This window comes from Antennarius striatus, chromosome 14 (assembly GCF_040054535.1).
Source record: "Antennarius striatus isolate MH-2024 chromosome 14, ASM4005453v1, whole genome shotgun sequence".
Classification (NCBI taxonomy): Eukaryota; Metazoa; Chordata; class Actinopteri; order Lophiiformes; family Antennariidae; genus Antennarius; species Antennarius striatus.
Window position 1 is genome coordinate 6,558,320 of NC_090789.1, and position 24,558 is coordinate 6,582,877.

At 40.7% G+C, this 24,558-nt stretch overlaps 1 protein-coding gene across 6 annotated transcripts in view; it reads left to right on the top strand.

The window, feature by feature from the left end:
* The window catches only part of ppp1r9a (protein phosphatase 1, regulatory subunit 9A), a 44,980-nt gene extending 21,204 nt beyond the window's left edge, over window positions 1–23,776 (top strand). For 3 of the 6 annotated variants that reach the window (XM_068333757.1, XM_068333758.1, XM_068333756.1), the window contains 18 exons: window positions 315–447; window positions 2,070–2,190; window positions 6,014–6,118; window positions 9,431–9,566; window positions 13,704–13,856; window positions 15,561–15,614; window positions 15,857–16,086; window positions 16,832–16,928; window positions 17,097–17,232; window positions 19,575–19,663; window positions 20,238–20,400; window positions 20,477–20,528; window positions 20,888–20,935; window positions 21,127–21,184; window positions 22,181–22,300; window positions 22,965–22,988; window positions 23,260–23,442; window positions 23,594–23,776. In XM_068333757.1, the coding sequence (XP_068189858.1) occupies window positions 315–447; window positions 2,070–2,190; window positions 6,014–6,118; window positions 9,431–9,566; window positions 13,704–13,856; window positions 15,561–15,614; window positions 15,857–16,086; window positions 16,832–16,928; window positions 17,097–17,232; window positions 19,575–19,663; window positions 20,238–20,400; window positions 20,477–20,528; window positions 20,888–20,935; window positions 21,127–21,184; window positions 22,181–22,300; window positions 22,965–22,988; window positions 23,260–23,442; window positions 23,594–23,776 (2,085 nt within the window). The remainder of the gene's footprint in view (window positions 1–314; window positions 448–2,069; window positions 2,191–6,013; window positions 6,119–9,430; window positions 9,567–13,703; window positions 13,857–15,560; window positions 15,615–15,856; window positions 16,087–16,831; window positions 16,929–17,096; window positions 17,233–19,574; window positions 19,664–20,237; window positions 20,401–20,476; window positions 20,529–20,887; window positions 20,936–21,126; window positions 21,185–22,180; window positions 22,301–22,964; window positions 22,989–23,259; window positions 23,443–23,593) is intronic. The other 3 variants (XM_068333759.1, XM_068333760.1, XM_068333762.1) reach the window with 3 other exon arrangements.
* Window positions 23,777–24,558: the final 782 nt, after the last annotated feature.

The window sequence follows — 24,558 nt, forward strand, 5'->3', positions numbered from 1 at the left end:
TCTGAAAACACAAGCATTCCTCTTTACTGATCTATATTCATGGATCTGTAAAGAAGCATTATTCCCCTGCACAGCAATCCATGTTCTAAGAGTTGAATAGTCTTGTCATGGTTATAGTGTTGGTGTTCGGCTTTCCAACCTTTGTTGAGCTTGTTTTATCGAACCAAATCACTACAATATTTTCAGAAAACTATATTGAACATGTAGACACATGCTGCTGAGTCGGTAAAACCCTATGTATATCGATATTGGAAACCGACTGCTATATTTAATGTAGTGCGCACTTCCCTGAACTCACTGTGCCCTCCATCTAGGTGTTCAACACCTACTCCAATGAGGACTACGACCGACGTAATGAAGAGGTGGATCCTGTGGCCTCCTCCGCCGAGTACGAGCTGGAGAAGAGGGTGGAGAAACTAGAGCTCTTCCCTGTGGAGCTGGAAAAAGGTGGGAAAGAAAGTCTGAGAATATAGAAATGAGGAGGTGGATCATGTCAGTTACAAATTATACTCAGTACACCTGATGTGATTTTTTTTTAAAGCAATTAAGACAAACATTTCTATTTCAACAAATTTCTTTGTCTGTACCCCTTTCATGACTCAATGTGTGGGACTAATTTACTGACTTTTTTATTGTATTACAAAACATTATTTCACTACACAATCTCCTCAAATCACACTAAAAAAACACTGAAATCTTAAGTGTGGCTTTATTCCCCAGCATGAGTTACTAAGAGGGGATATTTCCTCTTCCTCATGTTTTCCCGCCAAGGTCTTCCTGTGTTGAAATCTAATATTGCCAGCGACCTGAAATAGAATGACTCCACATTTTCAGGTTTTGCCATCCACTCCATATTATGTAACTCTAGCAACTTGTGAATAATTAATATATGATGAAGATGGATGGATGCTGCACTCGAGGGGAATTTCCCAACCAGTGCAATTCTTATCGGAAGGTCACCGTGACCATAATGAAAGTCTTATCCACAGATAACAGTTGTTCTTCTGCTTCACTGCTGTCATCCATATATTTTATACATATTCCAGCCCACAGGACATTGGTTTAATTGCAGCCATTTTAGCTTTGACAGTTATAATGTAGTATCTCCTAAATGTGCTTCACACAGAGACCACAAACACACTTGGGACTCTGCCCAGTGCAGGCTGGTGCACAGAGCATTGTGAGTGTCATTGCTACTGTAAGGTAAATGCCCAGTGCCCACGTTTGTAGGGTAACAAAGGAAATTATGCCCATCTGTGCACTTAGAAGTGAGGCTACTGTATCTGGAAGCAGCAGGAAGTGACTGTCCCATTCACTAGCAAAACCCTGGTGCTTTTCCTGCTAATTAAAGCACTCGTCAGATGGGGCCACATAGGGCGGCTCTCAAGGCGTACGCTGGTTCCCACCAGCCACTCAACCAAAAAAAAAAAGTTTTCTTTGAGTACCTCTGAGGAAGCTGGCTGCTGTACACCAGATTATTTCAGTTTAAACCTGGACTCGTGTGTTTAACCTCTTAACTGGTAGCACAGCACATAAATCAACATTAGGTAGTCAGTGTACTGTGAGATTTTAATTATTAATGAAGTTAAGCTGCTGTCCCTTGTGCGTCTGTAAGGGTGTAAGCATCACAGCTAATGGAAGAAAACTTGTTCTTTTTGCTGCTGGGGGACACTGCAGGTAGTAAATATTTTTGCCATTAATGATTTAGTATTTCACATATTCACATTCTGTTCTCCACTAATCAGAGTGATGACTTAAGGGAACTGCCCAGGGCAATTTGAACCAAGCTTCTCGTGCATCACTAGGCCAATTATAAATACAGCGGCTCCCCTCCATACCTTACTATTGGTACATATGGCAGAAAATTAGGAAGCAGTGGAAGAGGGGCCATTGGCCAAGTATCACATACCTGTATCTAACTTTTAAAAAGAATGTGAGATGACTCTCTGGCTGGTTTAAGGCATGCTAGGACTGGAACTATCAATGCACGATTAAGAGACTAGTTAACGAGAGTTCTCTTTAGAGGCTTTCAACTGTGCTGTAGAACTATGTATCTTGTATCTTCACAGACGATGACGGCCTGGGGATTAGCATCATTGGGATGGGTGTGGGTGCTGACGCAGGCCTGGAGAAATTAGGCATCTTTGTCAAGACCGTCATTGAGGGCGGAGCTGCTGAGAGAGATGACAGGTGAGTGCTGCAATCGCAGTAGACCCAACGATTAGTCAGTCTGGAGATGCAATACAAACTCATGCACACACACACACACACACACACACACACACACACACACACACACACACACACACACACACACACACACACACACACACACTGCCTGTCAGATTTATCAGCAGGGGGTTCAGATTATATCCAGTGGAAGAGGAGTGTCTGGTACATGAAGTTCCAAATAGGACTTCACTCAGTGTGTGTTGTGTGTTTTTGGCCGACCTGTACTCAGTGTGTTTGTCTATGTCCCTGGATGATGTGTGAAGGAGACTGTGTTAGTGTTGTGTGTCTTTGTGAATTATAAAGTGTGAACACTACAGAGTAAGCACTCAGTCAGAGGTAGTGGAGGAAATGACAGCCTCCCAGCAGGTATGCTGTGCTTTTTCTGCCTCTAAACCACGTCGTATACCTATTAGTGTCTCTGTGTGGTCTGGGTTCCCCATGAAGAGATTAAAAACGTGGTAGGTACTTCTAGTCCATGCAGTATGAGAACAGTAAGTGCTGTAAGCCCCACATACACACCGGCAACTCTATGCAGTACTCAGGTTTGTGACAGGTGTGCTTTCCAAATGGATTATTTTCGCTGTTATTTAGTCCTAATGCTGGCATTTTCAAGAACACATGGGAGTAAGATTAGTAAATATGTACCAAGCGGAGAGAGTAAGGACAATAAACAGCTTTTTAAAAAGTGCTAAGATCACAGTCGTAATGACTGAAGAAAGTTTAATGCTCAGTAGCGAGTTAAAGAGATCACAGTAAGGTTGTGCAAAAGCTCCAAGTCCAAGTTTTGCACGTTACTGGTTCTTAGTTCTTCGAGGTTAATGTATGACACAAAAGACAGACCCTGTGCTGCTCAAGAGAAACAGTGCTTGTTGCTTCCAGAGTTGTCTGTTAAGCTCAGAGCAGACTCAAAAAACTGTATGACTGTTGGCCATTGCTATGGTTTTGCTTTATCCTACATATTATGTATTTAAACAGCACTCACAATGAAAATAAGAAACAAATCAACAATAGATACAAAACACTAAATAGAATAACAGGTCAATGGGATATCACTAATTTTGAGGTGAGCTTCCCCTTTTAGGATGTTATGATAAAATGTCTGACTTTAACATCTGTTACATCCCCATATTTACCTCTCCCAACAATAACTGGAAGTGGTTTCACCCATATTCTTTGTTTCTATTTATTTTCTTTATTGTCAGCTACAGGTCATCCCTGACAGAAGATTCTTGTCAAACAGAAGCGTATAACTCCAAAGTCCAGTTATTATCATACCTCACAATCCTTCAAGCTGTTTAAGGATAATTTATTAAAATGTGAAAAATGTCCTACTTCACAGTAAAATATATTTAAAGTATTTTGTTTGTGTTTGTGATCATGTTAAGAGGTGATAAAGAATGAGTACATAAAATAGTAAAATCATACGTATAAAAAAAGTAGTTTCCAGTGTTCTCGTGTGCTTGTTTGACGCATATTTTTTCATGTAAGCCCTGGTTCTAACATTTTAGCAAAACTGCCAAATGTAAGCCACAAAAACTGACTGGCCTAAAGCAGAGCAATCCTTTCCATTAAAAAACATGGTCAGAAAGCAAAGTTCTTGGCTGGAGGCCATCTCATTTGAGCTTGACTGTACTAAGGGATGCTCCAGATAAGAACGATGGCAGAGTAGCACTGATGTAACAACATTGTAGGATTTGAACAGACACACACAGCAGGGAGGGAAGGCCAAGAGTCCCATTCTGACAACAAGATTGAAGTCTCTGTTGCCATGTGAGATCTAGAGGGAACAATGAGGGTGCAGGTAGCCATCTTCTCTGTTTTTAAGTTAAATATCCTTCCATGTTCCATTAAAGTTCAAGACATCTGTGAATTAGTTTGATGGAGCTGAGATATAGATAGTCTGGAGCAAAGTTTTTAAAAAAACTAACTTTTAAAATGCAATTGTGGCCACATTAAAATGACTGAAGTTCCCATGTGGTGGTGTTTTATCCCAGTGGTATTCTTAGTGAGGTTCACCATCAGATTCACTCCAAAACACTTCATTTCAGTTCAGTTTGACCCCATTTGCTGCTGACCTTTCAAAAGAGCTGAAAATGAACATAATATTTCTGACATGATGCCATTGTGTAGATGAAACATTGTATTGCGTTATCCATGCCTGTCATCCTGTACAGTAGATGATGGATGTTCTGGATTTGTCTCCATGGATTTCATGACAAAACTTCATCTTAATGTGAGATAAATTAATGCAGAGCAGGAGTGTCACACACAGGATAAATCTGCAATGGGAAAAGAAATCCTAAAAATCATGAACTACAGTACATGATATTTAGGATATATTTAGCTATGAGTTTATTGGTCTGGTCCTCTTGAGATCAGATTAGGCTGTATGTGGCCCCCAGACTAAAATGAGTTTGACACCCCTGGTCTAGAGACGGCCATTTTACTCTCATCCAAAAGATTTCTTCAGTTATGACTGGAAGATTCCAGTTACAGTACTTACACACTATACCTCGACGTATAGCGTTTCGACTCATTTTAACAGCTTAATGTTTGTTAACACAGTTTCCCTTTGCAGTTTTAGAGAAATTCAGGTGAAAATTGAAGTGAGGGCATCACCTGGTGCTGAGATATAGCTTTTTTTTTCATATAGCAGAAAGGGTGACCCTCACTCCAAATTATGAACCTTGCAGCTCAGTTGCTACTCATAATGCAATGTTTGTGCATGGATGTTTGCGTGTTCCCATCAGTTTTTGCCATACAGAAACAAATCAAAAAGGTTGATGCTGCGAAGCTCAGATAAGCATCTGAGCTGCTGCTCTTTGTCCTCTTCTCAGACTCACAGCCTGGGTGTCTGTTGGGTGCCAGATTCATATTTATTCCCTGAGACGGGTAAAGGAGCTGGAAGAAGCGAGACCACTGCAGCTGTAGATGCACTTTTTGCTGTTTTTTGTCTGCAACACAGTCTATTATCTGTTTCTCGTGTAATTGATTTTTTTTTTAACTTTTAGTTGTTGCTCCATCATGCAACTGAACAAAGAGTCAAGGATCTTTCATGAGATAGAACTAAGACCGCTACCTTCCTAAACATTTACTGCAATTGCAGTTTTTATGAAAGAGGTCAGTCATATGTAGAAACTGTGCTTCAGGCAGGATTAGTTTATGTAAAGGTTCAGGATAAATTGTTGCTGTAATCTTGAGTGTTGAGTGATCTCTGTCGTAACACTCTAATGAAACATTAGCTCTTTATCCTCACTGAGTTCCACTGATTTAACTGGAGCATATTATGTAAAATATGCTTTCATGGTTTTTCTGCAAAAATACCTTTTCCTGGTCCTTCTGCAGACTGAACTTTATAGAGAGATTTTATTTAAAGAATCATACTATTTAGAAACTTGATGTTTAGAAGCCTTCTGTTTTGCATATAGTTTTCCAGACCTTTGAAGACCGCTCATCCTGTCTGCAACAGAGCTGGAATTTGTGCTATGTTGTGGCCCAGGGAATGTCTCTGGCCTCTGTGTCCTCATTAGTCCTCCTAGCTTGCTTTGAGCCTTATCTCTTCTGTCTCTGTGTTGGGCAATAGTCTGGATCGGATTTTTGTGCCCACAAGAGGATCTGGTACCATTGTAATTTGAATAAAAAAGTGCATGATAGAGTGTTTACCCATTGCTTCCCTTGTCATTGTTTTGCTTTGCGAAATATTTTTTTTTTACAAAATCAAAGAATGTTATTAACAGTTTCTTATAAACGGTCTCTAATGACATTTTTCCTTGTGTGCCAGGATCAAGGTGAACGATCAGATCGTGGAAGTGGATGGGACCAGTCTGGTTGGTGTCACCCAGAGCTTTGCTGCCTCTGTCCTTAGAAACACATCAGGGGTGGTCAGGTAGGACCCTCAAAACCTCAAACCTGAATAAAAAAAAAAGTAATAATAGCAAATTATCTTTCCAATATGTAACCTTATGATCATGTATAGCTACTGAGCACAGAACAGTTCTGCTACTTTAGTGAGCTAATTTGTCTTTCTAGACAAATTGCCAGCATTTAAAGAGCACAATTCAATTCCAGATAATTCTCAGACATATGATCTTCACAAGCAGATTACACTAAAATGTAAAAGATTTTACGGGTCACTGCTTGATTAACGCAGTTTTTTTTTTACATTGCATACACACATAAGATTTGTATGTTGTTGCTCGCTGATGAGGATCTTTGGATTACTGTAAGATTATAGAAACCAAAGTGTGTCAAGCAGCTATCAACTCCAAGAACTAGAGAGCCATAGTACAGTATTGGACATACTAACAGAGGCCTTTTAGAAAGGTCCCTCAGTGCTAAAGAAGAAGAACAAGACTTCTGTACCCAACACCACCGAATTCTTTAGATTTTAACGCTGTCCGTCCTGCTGTCATGATGCAAAAGCTGCAAACAGCAAGCACTTAAGCTGCCATGCTCTGAGAATTTGCTCAGCAAGCATCATTACCATATCTGAGATGGGTGTCAGTGTTGAAACAGCGTGTGACAAAAGTCTTGAGTGTGCTTGGAAGTCAAGTGGATTTTGGTAGGGGTCCACTTAGAGCGGTGGGGAGGAGACAAGCTCCCCACACACACCATATCACACACAGACAGCATAGCACAAGATTTTGATTTAAAAACAAAACAAAACGGTGCCATCGTCGTAAGTGGTTTGAGCCTCTGTTGTCTTGTTTCATGCATCTGCCTGTCCCATCTCTTAATATTGTCTGATAGATTCTTTTTTAATCTTTTACTCTGTCATTGTCTCATTTCTTTCTTCTTCCTGACATCTTGTGCTGTTCTCACACTTCTTTACATCCCTGCGATGCCTCCTATTGGCTTAATCCATTCCCTCATATATCCATAGATGCATTGCACATGGTTGGACAGCTGGCAGATATACTGAGACCTCGGCAGTTGTCAGCCTGCATCCTTTTCTGGTTGGCGTTCTCTGTGGGACTCAGCCGTGGATAGATAGATTTGTGTGGAGAGCGCTGTGCCTTGGGAAAAGCTTGTGACTGAACAAACGCTATCAGAACAAACTGCTGCTCTACAGATTTTATTTGCTCAACTAATATTGACCATTAGGGTTTTCCACATACCAATGTGGCACTACAGGTTGGGCAGCCTTGAAAAGGTTCTTTCTATCACCTCTTCATCTAAGAAATAAAAAGATAATTTAGCAAATCAGAGCATTTTATGAGCAGTCACAGCAAATTATAATAAACCAGCAGAGCTATTTTCAATGTTCTCCCCCACTCTGCCCTCTCACTATTTCAGTCTTCTTCCGTCACATCTCACCCACTCACTCCTCCTCATCCTCGCTTAATTTCTCCTTCTTCTGAAAACCAGACAGAGGCCAACTGTTCTTTATTTAACATTTTAGCTGCATTTTGCTCTGACGTCTATCTACATTAAAATTCAGTTTATTTAAAAATAAAGACTTATACCATGTCAAATATGAAAGATAAGGCACCACATTGGTTGACCAGTGATATCTGTTACACGTGACCCTTTACTGATCGCCTCAAATGCCCGTCAACCCAGTGCCACCTATTGGACATGACGTGTCCTGTGCCGGGATTTCAGCCTCTCTTTTCACTCACCAAGCAAAACATCTATTAATGTTGTCCCTCCATCTTCTTCTGCAATCCCTGTATAAATGAAGGTTTCTGTTTTGAGCAGAGTTAGCACTGTGTGTGGCGACCACAGAAAAGTAGGAGTTAGGGAGGACCTACGACAGGCTCTCCATGCGTGAGGAGCTGTTTCCAGGTCAGCTGCTCCTCAGACCTCCCTGCTGTTCAAAGGCTTGTTACAGTACAGGACTTAGCTTAGCTGGGGCCTACTCTGCTTTTTTTCTTTTCTTTTTTTACTACTTTCTCTGTCCTGCCCTTCAGTTGTTCCTTCACATGTAGATCAAACACTCCTCTCCACTGGAGCATAAACCCTTTTCTACATTGCCTTTAGAAATATATGAAAGAGCTCTTGGGAACCAAATTCACTTTATTAGACACTATGTCAAGTCACTTCAGTCTCTGCCTGTCTTACATGCTACTGCAGTATACATACAGAACACAAGGAAGTACTCACACACATATTTTCTGCAAATCTTATTTTTGAACTTATTTTTAATCTTATCAAATTTTAAAGTTACAGTGAAGAAAGTACATTATTCTGCTTCTTGCCTTCTTTATTCCCTGATGTAAAATGACAGCATGACGTAGTTATCTGTCTGTCTGGCTGTCTGCCTTTCTATCTCTGTCTGATCATAGTCTTGTTTTTCATATATCTGTGTAATTCCTTTTCCCAAATCTAATATAGCTGAATCCATTTTCAATCTCTTTAGTACACAAACATAAAATCACCCAATTTACAGAACGTCAAATTATATTGGAAGGAATTATCATTCTTTCTCTGTTTTCCCCTTTTCTTTCTCTTCGACTACATTTTTATGTGATATGGGTGGGTTCCATGTTCAATCAGAGTTGTTAGTAGTCAGGATCTCAGAGGCGCAGCCTGTGTCTTTCTCCGTGTAGTTCCGTGCCAAGCTAATAACAGGTTGCCTAATCGAGCTGACTGCCTCCTCAAATTACTATGTGTGTCCCATCTCCGGGTCCTGCCTTGACACGTCAGCAGATACTGCTGTCGCTGCTATCTGGTCTGTGGCCCCTTTGCTTCTGTGGTCATTCATCATACATATCACTATATGTACAAATACATGCAGTGGTAGAGGGAGACAAGGAATCCAAGTAGACGTTAAGGAAATATAAATAATTATGAATGTTTGGTTATGGATATAACTACCAGCTATAAGTGTACCCATTTGTCTCACTGGAAATCCGAAGAAATGTCAGAAATCATGTTTCTCTAAAGGGGTTGTCGCTTCATGTATAAACCACAATGCAGTAAAAAATGGAGGCATTAACACATCATAGATAATCAGTCATCAGAGAGTATGTGTATCTTTATATTTCCATTTACTCTTTCGCTTCCTATTGAGACCGTTTGCTGCAGAGTTCAAATACACTTTAGGTTTGTAGGGAGGATTTAACTTCCTGTGGAACATATTTATTCATGGAACCAGAAAAGGTCATATAAATATATTTTTTTAGTGTACAGCTATGTTTAGTGTCATCTTCATGTCTGTTGCCAGGAGTGTCCAACATAGCGCTTGTTGTTGCAGGTTTCTGATTGGACGAGAACGTCCCGGCCAGCAGAGTGAGGTAGCTACACTCATCCAGCAGACCCTGGAGCAAGAAAGAAGACAAAGAGAGCTGCTGGAGCAGCAGTACGCTCACTATGATGCTGATGATGATGAGGTAATGACCACACAGGACCAACGAAGGGAAACACTCTTTTATTAATAAAGCTCACGAAACCTGCAATTCATGTCAGTTCAGTAGACATTCTTTTTGAACATGACTGTGAAGTATAATTTCCTTCCCATCCCCTTGACTGTGGATTTGATGTTTTATGTTATTAATGGCATAAAACTAACTGATGGTAGGCTTTGATGCTGGTTCACGACAGACACACACACACACACACACACACACACACACACACACACACACACACACACACACACACACACACACACACACACACACACACACACACACACACACACACACACACACACACACACACACACACACAAAGTAAGAGGATGCTATTTGAGCTTCAGTCCTAGAAAGCATCACTCAGCATTTCCCCCTCTGATTCTGCTGCTTACTCAGAGCAGCTTTAATCCACCAGACACTGAGCTCATAGCCCTGCAACTCATGCTGTGTGTGTGTGTGTGTGTGTGTGTGTGTGTGTGTGTGTGTGCGTGCGTGCGTGCGTGCTTTGCGTGCGTGCGTGCGTGCGTGTGTCTAGAAACAGGCATGTACACAACCTGCATACACAAAAGCCCACACCATAGTGCTGTAAATCAATGCTAAGTGTAATTCAGTTCAGTTCTAGCCCTCACTGAAACACACAGGACCAGTTGCATTCAGGCGTATATTTATGTGCTGGCGCTCATTAAGAAACCTCTTCATGTGATGTCTTCATCAGTCTTATATGAAGTAAGGTCGAGTTCATCCATGCTTAAGACACTCCTCACAATTGCACAGAAGATCATCCAAGCCCTCCTATAATCACACAACCTTTTTATATCCCTAGATAAACTCTGTAGTTTAGTCTTTTTTTTCTTCCTGCTGTTTATTATTTCACAACTTGGGTTTGTAATGAATGTATGAATCGCAGCAGGAGAAAGACAGAGCCCTGGAAGAAACATTAACACAGCAATTAACTCAACATTAACGCAACATCAATGATAAAATTGTTAATCTGAATTTGATTCATAAAATTGGTGATGGAAACACTGGATATCTGCTGTATTTACGCAACAAATCATAATCTGCCTCCATCATATCCACAGGTAGAGAAAGCAGTTACAAATCCATTAAAGGGGTCTATGGAGCAATAAAAGGAGCTCATCAATATTAATGTTTCTATAAATATTCAAATGAGCTCTCTCCGGGGGACCAGGAGGAAGGTTATATCTCCCTGTTGTCAGTGTAACGTGATAGTCTCTTGTGTACTCAATCCCACTTGCACACACACACACAAACACACACACAAGGTGCAATTTGTCATAAAAATGGGGCCAATTTTGTTAATCATGAATAGATAAGCAATCAATAAGCCCTATTAGCCTAAATTCAGACCAGTTTAACATTCATATTTAGTACAAACTTTGATGCAAAACGTAAAGGTATGAAACATTTACATTTTGACCATCATGTGAACATGGCAAGAGGATTTAACATATAATGCAAACTTGACAGTAACACCACATAGAGAAAGATTTAATGTCAAAATAAATCAGCACATATAAGGAAAAAGTCAACAGTTTGCTCTGGTGTTGAACTTCATGTGGCCTTTTTGGTTTTCCTGTTGGTGCGTCATCTGCAGTGTTTCGTCCTTTTTTTATCCACATATCTGCAAACTTTTTAGCAATGTTAACTATTGGTCGATTTAACTGTGAAACTTAATGAAACGAAAACAGAGTCATTAAGCATGAAGTGATGTGTTGGACTTTTGATTATCAGGAAGCGCAGCAGCGTGTCATTTACGTAAGTGCGATGGAATACCTCAGTGGCTTGAAGCTTGGCTTAGCCTCTACATCTCCGAGGATAAAATTCATTCAGCAGAGCTAGTGATGGAAAAACCTGAGGGGGACCCAACAAATAACACCCTTCACACACACCATCACAGCCCTATATTGCCATTTTGACAAGATCACACTTCACTTTAAACATTCATAGAGCTTAATATCACACAGCCTCTAAACATCAAGAATAGAATTCTTCGTAAATCATCCTTTCCTCCTCAGATTCATGCTTGTAGCTGCAGGCGATGCATTTAACATGCAAATTGGGGTTTGACAAACCCCTGCATATGTTCACCTTTAGTAAATAGGACCATAATGTACGCTGCTGGTGGCATGGCAACAAGCACGCTAATTACGAAAATGTGACTCTTCACCAACAGTGGTTGCAAACAAATTGGGCCTGAGGGCTGATACCTGGGTGGAAGATGGAGGGAAAGAAAGGGAATGGTAGAAAAAAACCCCCAAGATGCTGAGAGAGGAGATAAAACTCGATGCGTGGGTATTGTGCTGGTCCGTCTGTAACAGCCATGACAGGAAGACAGACTTCAGGTGAACTAAACAAAATAAGGATAAAAATTAAACGATGTCAAACAAAGAGAATGTGCTGCTATTAAGCAACATTTTCGCATAAGGGTTGAGGACCCAAAATGCAGACAGCAGGCAGGCTGTAAACTACAGTATAATACAATAAATACAAACAAGAAGGCTAAACAGCAAACAGCAAACCTAAAATCCATTGAGCAAAAACAGAAACCAATGACCGAGGCAAAGTCCAAATGATGAATAAATGTTGATCACAAACAAACTTGAACAAGAGCTCTGAAAAGTATGAAGAAAATCCAGTATATATGTCCTTATGAACTGTCAGAGATGATAAAAAGTGAATACACAGTGATGAGACGGAATTGGAAGCTTATTGACCATGACATTTTATCCTTGAAATTTAGAATCACATTGGTACCGTTATCAGCTGGATAGTTATTCAAGAAAAAATTGACAGATGGCTTCAGAATAGAATTGAAGCTTTGACAATCAAATTTGACAGCTAACTGCCTCATCACAGATATACTCTGATCTCAGTTGCAGGTCTGTAGTAATGTTATATAATACCTCATGTACAAAGGCCAAGAATAAAAACATTCTAGATAAGGTAATGATGTGGCTGATTGTCACAATGTGATTGTCACCTCTGCAACTGTACATATTATCCACATCGTAACTTAATAGTGATCCTACTGACAGACAAACAAACAAACCATTGCTAGCAAAATTTTTGTATTTGATATATATAAAAGAAAAACTTTGGGTGATAGAGAGAACCCTAGAAATGATTTGATGATTGCATGATGTTAAGAGGGAGACAAAGATAATATCAGACTTTCTAACCCTGTTGGTCATCAGCCAAAGAGTGAATCAGTCTGTCCATTAAGATCCAGGGCTTAATGGACAGTGTCAGCATTCAGACTGACTGGAATAGATGGGGCATGAGAGCCTGTGATTTGAAACTCATTTCAAAGCACGAAAATGAAAACTATTTTAATCTTCTCAATTTTTTATTTATTTATGTATTTATTCAAATAAACAAGTCTATGTCTGATCAGTCTTTCAAATCAGTTTAATTTTGATGGAGTGCCCCGATAGATCAGCTGGTAGAGTGTGTTCCCCATGTTCAAAGAGCTTAGTCATAACCTGCAGCCAGGGTCCAAGTCCAACCAATGTGCTGCGTGTCTCCAGCACTTTTCAGGTCAAATTTGAAGCTGTCATATCTAATAAAAATCATATTTATGACAAAGTTCTAAATTAATAAGTTGGTTACTCTAAAATATCTTACATAATTGATTTAATTAAATCAGCATAACTTGAAAAAATGAAAGTAAAGAAAAAGGCTGGCATCAGGGAAAATTTGTACTTGTGCTTGTCTCTTGCCTTGCAGAGCAATGTGATGCACGCCGGGTGGCTTTGAGGAGAGCTGGGAGATCGACAAATTAGAGTAGACAGAAACAGAGACGTGAAACCACGAACAGATGCTGCAGTTTTATAGCTGAGAGCAGACTTTCCTTTTCAGTCATATACTGTCAGACTCAAATCACAACAATGTCATTAAAGAGTTAAAAGCTGATATTAACTAATTGATCTGTTTAGTAGATTTATTTTAAACAGTAAAAATCCATGAGGGGTTTTGTTTGCACTTTTTGTCTTGTTTGCAAGATGCAACAGAAAATGGGTTTTATATCTGTACTCTGTTTATTGAAGTCTGTCTGAAAAACGTTGACTGAGTCGGTACTCCCTCTTTTAGCAGACAGGAGAATACGCCACAGATGAGGAGGACGCAGGACCGACAGAGGGAGGCAGGGAGAAGAGCATCGAGGTGTTCGACTTGCCGGAGAACGAAGACATATTGTCTCCTTCGGAGTTAGACGCCACTAAACTCTACCAGAAGTTCAGAGAGGTAAACTTAAGAACCATGTCGCTATTCACGCTTTTTATTATCCAAATGTGAAGATTACATATGATGGGGCTTCATCATATTTATCTCTAAGTCGCAAAGAAACTAGATGTAAAAGAAGAAGTAAACCCACCCTCATACTAAATGAATGTTGAATTAAAAAAGATACCAACGCAATAGAGTGATAATCTCCTAATTTACCTTTGTACCTACAGTATGTTTCCTTAAAATCCACAAATGAGCAGAGAGGCAGAGAGGGAGAGAGATGGATGTCTGTCTGCTTTTATGTGACACTGACGTCTCTTTACATTTCTGACAACATAAAGCTGTTCGGGAAATTTTGGCTACAGTGGCTAATAATGAACACACCATAAATACCGTGGCTGTAAAATGTGAAATGTAATCCCTGGCTGCCAACTCGTTTATGCTTTTTGGGTGCCTGAGAAGTTGGTAATATTGATTGAACACTCCAGTATTTCTTTTTCTTTTTTTTTGGCTCCATAACACTTAGCCTTTCTACTGACTGCGACAATAGTTGTATGACACATTTGACAAATGACTTGAGCTTGCACCTCATGCACCACTGGGGCTGTTGAGGGAAACTGTGCATGCCTCGTCACAGGTAGCGTAGATTTGTTCCATTCTCTGGGATCTCGTCTTTTCGCTCCCATTGTGAATCTTACACAATTTTGTTCAAAGAACTCTCCATTTTTCACGTTGTCCCTGTCTCTCTTTGCTGGCTGTACCCGAGGATAGAAGAAGCAAGGCAACAAGGAAATAACCCTTTCAAAAAATGACAGGAAGAAGATATACAACAAACACTTTCTTGTGCTTTGACAGTTAGAAAATCCACCCTTAATATTTCATTTAAAAAAAATATATAATTCCCCTTTAGGCTCTTATTGCACTACAGTTACTATTTGATGACATCCTGAATTGGTAATTTTAAATGCTCACATACACTCAGTAATTTTTAAAACATGCACAACACTGAATGCTCATACAAGAACCCACTGCACTCCCAGTTAGTGACAGTAGATTGCCTAGCACAAGATTGGTGTGTCCGTATTTAAACATTTTAAACAAATATCAAGTAATTACAGATTAATTCCTGATGGGAATTAATCTCAACTAAACATCCGAACTGGTGCATAATGTATATAAGCACAAAGAAAGCCGTGATATTTGTCTGGTTTATTGTGTCAAACTTTCCCGTAGTTCCCATAACTCCTTCCTTTTACTATATTTTAGTTCTGCCTCACTTAATAGAGCCCTCGCTCCCTCCAATTTCCACATCTCTTGTTCCAAATCCAGCTCCTTCCCTCTGTTTCCATTTTAATGTGTGCTCTATCATTATTTTCCTCTTGTTGTCTGCTTCTAAATTACTACAGGTATCTGTTTCCATTCAGAACTCTTTGTTTCTTTCTCCTCTTCCACCTCTAATCATCCAACATTTTACAACTCAGAAAATATGTGTTTACCCTTAAAATCCTTAAAGATTTTTATTTTTTATCACCAGCCTTTCTTTGCCTTTCGTTTGAAAGTGTGTTTCAGAGCTGGAGCTGAGACACTGTCAGGCGGGACAGGGTTGGCTACCTCTGTCAGTCACACTGTATCGAAAGCCGAGAGAGCCTGCGCAGCCATGCATTTGATTATCTGACCACCCTCTCTTTTCTTTCCTGTCTTCTCCTCTGCTGCTCCCAACAGCTCCAGATCAAACACACAGTGACTGAGGCTGAGATCCAGAAGCTCAAAAACAAGGTAAGACATTAAAATCCTGCAGGGTTGGTCGTGAGAGCAAATGAGAGATGTTTATCAGAGTTCAAACCCATTTGTAAGTGGATAGCGAACAGTGGGACAACAGAGGATTGAGTTCCATGCATAGATTTTGCTCTAGGAAGTTAATTTTACAGTTGCTATTAAGGAATTTAAAAAAAAGTACATACAGTTTTGTTTCTATCCCAGTAAAACTGTAACTAAAAGTTATTGTCATCTCCTTCCAGCTTGCGTCGGTGGAAAGGGAGAAGCAGCGCTGGGAAAAGGAGAAGAGCCAGCTTAAGGCCAGCATCGAGGAGAACAAGGAGAGGATGTTGAAGCTGGAGAGCTACTGGATTGAAGCGCAGACACTCTGCCACACGGTCAATGAACACTTGAAGGAGGCTCAGGCGCAGTACCAAGCTCTGGAGAAAAAGTACAACAAAGCCAAGAAACTTATCAAAGACTTCCAGCAGAAGTGAGTGAACATGGGTCGGACTGGTCATCCTAACATAATCATCCTTGAGCTATGTTTGATTTCAGAACGTCGTTTCACTCTAATTTGCCATCCCTGTCTGTTGCTTTGTCAGAGTTTAATGTAGCTTAATGCATCCAGAGAACCCCCTTTATTCACCAAGAAACACGTGACAGCTAGAAATGAAACATAATGAACATGGGTCAATTGTAACTAAAAATAGAACAAATAATTGGATCAATTATTCATTATGCTTTTGATACCTGCATCAGTGAGCACAAAAGACAATAACTACTGCATTTCCCCCTCTGAGGCAGAGCAACTCCTTTTATAGCCCAAGACTTTTCCAATTTCAACTGTAAAAGCAAAGGCTCCTTTCTAATACAGTGCATACATCTCGCGTCTCGGGTGCATTGATCTCTTTGCTCAGTCCCATCACAACCTCTCATGCTCAGCTCCATTTATACTGCCTTTAATTGGCTGTGGCCCTGCAGGCCAAATGGAAGTGAACACATGAAACATCCCGTCCATGCTGATATGAAGGGGAAGACTGAGCTGCAGAGGAGACAACGCAGGCGCAAAGAAACAGTTCAGATGTAAATTTAGTGTCATGGTAACTTCAGCTGCTGAATGAAGCAGGCCTTATCACACAGGCACACATACCTATACTGCATGTGTATCCTACTGTCCTTTGTTAACAAGCACTAACTCGGTGTTCTACGATCTCCCCTCCCTCTTGTCTCTCCAGAGAGGTGGAGTTTATCCAAAAGGAGGATGCTGAGAGGAAGCGGCTGGAGGATGCTGAAAAAGCTCACCTGGCGGAGATCCAAGGACTGCAAGTCAGGGTAAATCAGATCTTTTCATGTGTGCCGTCCTGTTCCTCGCTTCCATCCAAACCTCTGGGTAACAACACAAGGGGCTTATGCTTTAACTGAAAGGACTGGGTCAGATGTTTCATAGGTTGAAACACTTCTCTTTCTCTTCATGTGCTTGTCGGGTCTGTCTCCTTCCAGATTGCAGCACTAGAATCTGAGCTAATGCAGCTGATGAAGCAGAATGGCATCCAGGTTAACAACAACAACAGCAATAGTGCTGAGAGACTCACTTCCCAGCAACACAGCCCTGCAAAGGCTGCAGCTCCCGTCAGAGGTGCGCTTGTGAATGGACCGTCTCCTCCGGGATCGATCAGTCACTGGAGTCAAAAGTTTTTCAAATTTAAATGTGAAAATCTACAAATGTATGCAAATGTAGATTATGATGGTTGAAATCAGATTATTTGATTAAGGAATCATGTTCTCTTACTTTGATTTGAGCATCGGGAATTACCTGATGCTCACCTAATAATTCTGTATAACTAGGAGCCAGTATGTTGTAAACTATTCACTGAGTAATTGTTCAGCTGGTTTTTCTTTAGATGGCAGAAGACAATCATCTCATATTCAGCATATGATGTTTTATTTCTAACTGAAAGAGTCAGATCAAAAGATTCTCTCATGTTTCTCCAGTAAATATGAAGCTGCAGCGAGAACGGCAACATAGCTCAGCATAAATAAATGAGGCATACAACTAGCTTCAATTTTTGTATGCAAAACAAGTGAATCAACAAATCACATGTATTAATCTGTGCAGAATCTAAAGTTTAAAAAGAGTTTCAGCTTTGCTGACGGACAAATCTTCATCTTCGGTTGGCCCCGGCCAGTTGTTTTCCTCTCTTCCCAGGGACCCAAGTGGAAGAGTGAGGTTACAGGGAGAAGAGGTCAAGAAGGTGGAGGATTTTAAGTACTTAGGGTCAACTGTCCAGAGCAATGGAGAGTGTGGAAAAGAGGTGAAGAAGCGTGTACAGGCAGGATGGAACGGGTGGAGAAAAGTGTCAGGTGTGATAGAAGAGTTTCAGCTAAAATGAAATGAAAGGTGTGCAAAACTGTGGTGAGACCAGCGATGTTGTTTGGTCTAGAGACAGTGTCACTGAGGAAAAGACAGGAGACAGAGCTGGAGGTAGCAGAGATGAAGATGCTGAGGTTCTCTCTGGGAGTGACCAGGAAGGATAGGATCAGGAATGAGTACATCAGAGGGACAGCACATGTTAGAGGTTTTGGAGATAAAGTCAGAGAGGCCAGACTGAGATGGTTTGGACATGTCCAGAGGAGAGATAGTGAATATATTGGTAGAAGGATGCTGAGTTTTGAACTGCCAGGCAGGAGGCCTGGAGGAAGACCAAAGAGGAGGTTCATGGATGTAGTGAAAGAGGACATGAAGGTAGTTGGTGTGAGAGAAGAGGATTCAAAGGACAGGGTTAGATGGAGGAAACTGATTCACTGTGACGACCCCTGAAGGGAAAAGCCGAAAGGAAAAGAAGAAGAGTAACTTTACTGTTTTTTTATCGTATCTAATACACTGTACCCCTAAAGACCCTCTCAGGTCAGACCTGGAAAATTTGTTTTCTGTCACGTTTGTAACATCTCTGCCTCTGTCTCTCTCTCTCTCTCTCTCTCTCTCTCTCTCTCTCTCTCTCTCTCTCTCTCTCACACACACACACACACACACACACACACACACACACACACACACACACACACACACACACACACACACACACACACACACACACACACACAGCATAGCAAGATTAAAGACAAGACATCGACATATCACAGACTAAATCACAATCTTATACAATCTTTAATTAGTCTGTACTGCTCTGCACATATTTTCTAGTTAACTACTAGTTTAACCACATAATTACACATCAGCAGTATTACACAGACCCTCAAAGTTTACTCAGTGTACTTTTCCCTTAAAGTATCCCATGATTCACTTCGACATTGTTACTTTTTTAGCCTCTGCATTTTGTCTGCCCTTCTTTGCTTGTGAAGAACATGGAATTGACTAAGATAATATGCTGATGTCCTGTTCTGCTGTCACACATACTGCTGCTGGTCCCTTGATTCGCTCTGCTCCTCCCCAGACAAACAGCAGACATAATCCCTTTTGAGCACATCTGTCCGGCTTTGTTCTCCCCCAGTCTTTTTAAGCTCTGCTGGATTTATATCAGCGACCACATCTGTCAGAACAGAGTGCTCCCAGAGAAGCATCAAATCTGTAAATGATTGGGTACGAGTTGATCCGAACAATGCAGCCCCATTATGTAATATTAAAAAATGGCAGGGTTGATGGGGAGAGGGTGAAAGAGAGAGAATTGGGGGAGGAGAAGATAAATCTGCTGACATTATCCTTGAATGAGTGGGAAATGGATAATTACCCACCAAATTACTCTCTGGTACGTTTGGGGAAATAACTGATGTTTTAACTGAGTGGTGTATTTTTCATAAACTTCAGTAATGGAGGTGAAACGACCACCTGACATGCCTCTTCTTCTAAGGAAAGCCTCACTAATTAATGGACAAATGCTCTTGAGGAACGATTACTCAAGTTAAAGTCAAAGCTAAATCACAAGTTTCAGGCTTAGTTTCCTCGTGTGTTTGTGTCTCCAGACTTGAAGGAGGTCTCCACCTGTTCTCCTAGCAAAAAGAAGGCCTACAGAGGAGTCACCCGAGACAGCCTGAGCTCCATCGAGGGAGAGGTGCGTCTTAAAACAAACACGTTTTACTATAAATTCAGGGTTCTTGTTTGATTTTTGTTTAAAAAAATTTTCAATCAGCTCTGATGAGAGAGAATTTAATACAAAGCAAGTTCCATCATTTTCATTAGACCAGTTTAATATGTGGGTGTTGGTTTGGTGTGTGTGGGTGTGTGTCCTGTGTGTGCTCTGTGTGTCTTTAACCCCTGTCCAGTCAATTTATTTGTTTAATGGATTAATTGCTGCGTGTTGCTCTGCGACACCAATTGAGTCTGTCACAACTTATTGTGGCTACCAGTGTGATAATAACAGCCAGTCTGTTTCTGGATGACAGCCTTTTCTCCGGCAAATGCTGTCGCTTAATTCTGCTGGAGAAAATATTAGTTCGTAAAGTGGATCGGCTTTGGCAGGAACACGGAAACCTGGCAGCGTGAAGCTTCCAAGAGAGGAGGGAATTAGAAATGGTGGATAGTCAGCTGACTTTTCCAGATTGGACTACAACACAGAAAGTTCTTTTCCTTTGATTGCACTTCCTCTCATTTTCGTCTTCCTTCTCTCTCCTCTTTACTATCTTTAGGTGTCAGAGGGCCACGGCAGTCCAGCGCACAGCCGTCCCGGTTCAATCCGTAGCGCGAGCTGTTGTGATGATGGAGCTGCAGCTCTCAGAGCCCCTGGAAGCGTGGAAAGTTCCCCCAGAAGAGCACTGCACCAGCCGTCCACTGCAGGATCGCTTCAGGATGGTGAGTTCAATGTGCACCCCTAAGAAAATCAGACATCAATTGAAGTAATGTCATTATGGGATGTTTCTGATCACAGGTTCCTGTCCGCCGGTGATGTCAAGCCTCTCTCACGGTCTGGAGGAAAACAGGTAAGCATAGGAATCTGTGTAGAATGACTTTTGGAGGGAGGACTGTTTTAGTTGTTCTAATGTCAGCAGTCACAAATCAAAGATGTTTTGCAGGATAATCTTGCCAATTATTATGGTTTATTCTGTTATTTTTTTGGTTATAAATTCTTTTTTTATATATTTTACGGGACATATTTTGAAGTCACGTTATCAGTACTGAAAGAAGCAAGAGAATATGGCTGACATATTTATGCTCAGTATGTAGCAAAATAAACTGATGAGTTTATTGTAAGTTTTCTGTGAAACAAATCTGGATTACAAACTGGATTAGTCCAGTCCTTCTAACCAGAGTTCATAACTCTACCTTTTCTTCCATCCAGGTCATCCCTCAGGAAAACAAAAGATCCCAGAGCCTCGCCTGGCAATAGGTAAATAGATAGTAAGGTGCTCAGAGTGCATGTCGAGGTCAAGATGAGAAAAAGTTTTCAGGATCCACACCGTTGAATGGAATTTCCCTAAATCTATTCACCACTTCTCCATCACAGACAACAAATCTGTACACAATGCCCTACAGTACAGTAGTCTTCATCATCTCCCTGTTTCTCTCTCCAACTCGTAGCGCCACAGAGCCATCAGCAGAGGACAGTCTGGAGAAACTTAAGACCAAGGTACAAGAGGTGTGGTGACGACTGTATGATGAAAACATCATGATTACACTCACAGCTATTTGTTAGTGAAGACATAACGGAAACTTTTCTGCCTCTCTATAATTTTCCATGCAGGTCCAGTCAGTGCAGGCTTTTTATTTGACTCAGTATATATTTATTCTCACACGCTTATATGGCTGCTTTTCTTATTGTTGTTTAACAGAACACGCTTACATGGCCCCACTTCTTCTCCTATTCTTATTATTTGGTATTGTATTATTTTGTGTTTCTTTATTAAATAAAACATCAGTCCACTGACATGAAGGTGATTTTATTCTTCAAGAGATGAAAACAGTTATTTTTGGTATGGAAATTCCTAATTGCTTTATTAATTGCTAAAAAAATCCATAAGAAGCTTTATGTCATTCTGAAAATCTCTTGAATCTTAACTAAACGTGGAATGACAATGTAAAAAAAATATCAGTTTTAGAAACTGCATGAGGATTTCTGAGATTTGATTCCAATGTTAAGATTCCCCTGAGCAAATCGCTTTGTTTTGTAACCTTTACTCAATGTCAAACTACTCTATTCATGACATCTGGCAGTTACAGCTTCTCCCTGGATGTGAGAGTTCATATCCTGGACCTTAAATCTGTCATTCCATCAGTATCAACAAAAGAGAAAGAGAGATTTTTGGAGTTGACTAGCCTTCAGCTGCAAAAAACTAATCACATTCACAGTTTTTGTGATAATAGAAAAAGGAGAAAACCGCATAATCCTCTTGTCCCAGTCCATCAATCATGTTAAATCATGTCTGAGTACTTTTTATTAACTGACAAATATTAGAGAGAAGTGCATCAATCATTGTGGTGCATGTTTAGGAGCCTTTCAATTCATTCACTCCTCATGAAATCTTTCTGTTTGATGAAAAGAAATGGAGAAGCACTCCAACTAATCAACTTGCTCCAGCCTCAGGACCGGTTGGGTTGAACCGCCGGTCTTCTAATTGTGGCGTTGATTTCTCAGGGACCCACTCTGAGCGATGATCAGAGTGCCAGCAGCAGCAGCTCTGTGGAGATAAGTGGGCTGTTGAGTGAAGCCAAGATGTCTGGACGATTGCAGGCCCCGGTGCTGTCGTCAGATGAGGTACGCATGCGTGCTTTTTGTGGACGTTCGCTGTTTTGACTCCGCAGCTTTGCAGGAATTAATTGACAGACTCCATAGACATAAAGGTATCAGAGTCTTTTGAAGTAAAGTGTGGATTTTCAGTGGTCAGTAAGTAAGTAATATTTTCATTTCAATGCTTTGGAGTAGTAATAATGCTTCACTATTGTGTTTTCTGACATTTAGACACTAAAAACCAAATGTCATTCTCAGATTTTCTTTAAAATCAAAATCTTTTTATTTATACTTCAAATGACGAGTACAGAAAGCAATCAAGTCTACTCTATTATGAGACATGTTCATAAGGCAATGTACTGAACCCAGGTGTGAACGTCAAAAATTTAGAAAAAATATATGTTGAGAAAAACGGACACAAAAAAAATAAGCAAACTGCAAACAAATGATTTTTTTTAAAAACTCTGAATGACGTATATTGTACATTTAAATGCAAAAGTAATCTTTTCTTCTAAAATACAATCTTTTATTCATTTTTGCCAGTGCTCCTCATATCTCTGCTGCTTCTTTTACATCCAATAACAGAAAACAAACTAAAAGTTGAAGTGAAAACCAGTTTTTAATCATTATTCTCAAAGTCAGTCACTTTTATTCTTTTTTTTTTTTTTGCTTTCAATGCTGCTGCTTTTAGAGTCTGGACATGATAGATGATGAGGTGAGACTTTCTGTCTGTTAAGTAGAAGCCATTCGTCTTCCTCGTTCCCACATCATTCATTACGTGCTGCTACAGTTTAGAGTCGCTGCTCTGAAACGGTTTTCGATGTGTTGTTGATTTCATCTGAACTCCATTCTTCATTCATCGTCATCATGTAGTGTTTTGTAGAAAATACACTGTTGGTCAGATGCTGTTCGTTGCATTTGGAAAGTGTCGTCATCTTCATTCTCTCCTCCCCCATCGGTCTCTATCCGTGTGGTTTGTAATGCAGATCCTCGATGAAGCATCGTTTTCCAAGCAGCATCAGTGGCAGAACCGAAGCATTGCAGACTGGACGTCTCAGCAAGTTGCCCGTTGGCTCACAGGGCTAAACTTAGAACACCATATCCCAGAATTCACTGCCAAAAACATAGATGGAGAACAGCTGCTGCAGCTCGGAAGCCCCGATCTCAAGGTAAGAAAACTGACAGACAGATAAAGTCATCACACAGAGTGAAGACAAGATTTACGTTTGAGTTCACAAAAGAGATCTTTTCAGAAATGTTTATTTTGTTAATGCATAAAAATTATGTCTAACTCTCAGATATCAACATTCTTTGCTTCAGGCCCTTGGAGTTACTTCATCCCAAGATCGTGCCCTGATCAAAAAGAAAATCAAAGACCTTAAAGTTCTGATGGAGAAAGCCAAGAGGAACCGAGAGAAACTGGAGAAACATCGCGAGAAAGCGCGGAAAACAGACTTGGAGCAGCAGCAAAAAGAGGCGTACAAAGAAAGCGTGGAGGAGTGATTGGTTTCATCACTTCCTGCTTACCTGTAGCACCCCACCAAGTAGCATCTCAAGGAACTGAATGTCAGTTGATCCTGCCGATGAATCAGTAGTTTAACAGTCCTCTGGGGTGGAGCTACACATCCAGCTGACAGAGACGCAGACTGACGTTTTCTCCAAGCAAGTTAAACCAAAATGATCGGTGGGATCATAGAATGCTGCCCACTTCTTTTGCCTCGTTCTATGCCTACCCTCCGTCTCTAGCCATTTGAGAATTCACTCGTTCACTTATTTTGCAGTCTTATCTCTACAAGTCAGATTTATTTATTTATATCCAGAGCAAACCTGTGAAAACCTGACCTCATCCTCATCATCCCACATCACCCTCAGCGGCATCAGAAAGCCATGTACATGTACAGTAATAAACCCTAGTAGATATGCGTCTGTTGTGCCATTTTGATGGAGCGTACACGCCGTTGAGAAACATCTGTGAAATCGCTCTGTTGCTTTGACTGAGTTGGTCAGGCCTGTGTGGTTCAGTGTATGAAGCGGTATTCATGTCCCACCTCTGGGTGTCCCCCTGCTGCTTCCTGTCACCACTGAAGCTGGAGCCGAGGAGAGAACCAACCTTCGTTGGCAGAAACAAACTCGGTACAAGAGCTCTGAAAGTGCAAACACTGTAAATGTAACCGCTGTACTGACTCGCCCGATGCTCCTCACAGCCTATGTGTACCATACAGAAGCAACTCGTTTAATACGACTGCCAGCAAGGACTTGCTGTGCTCCCTGGACAGATTCTATTG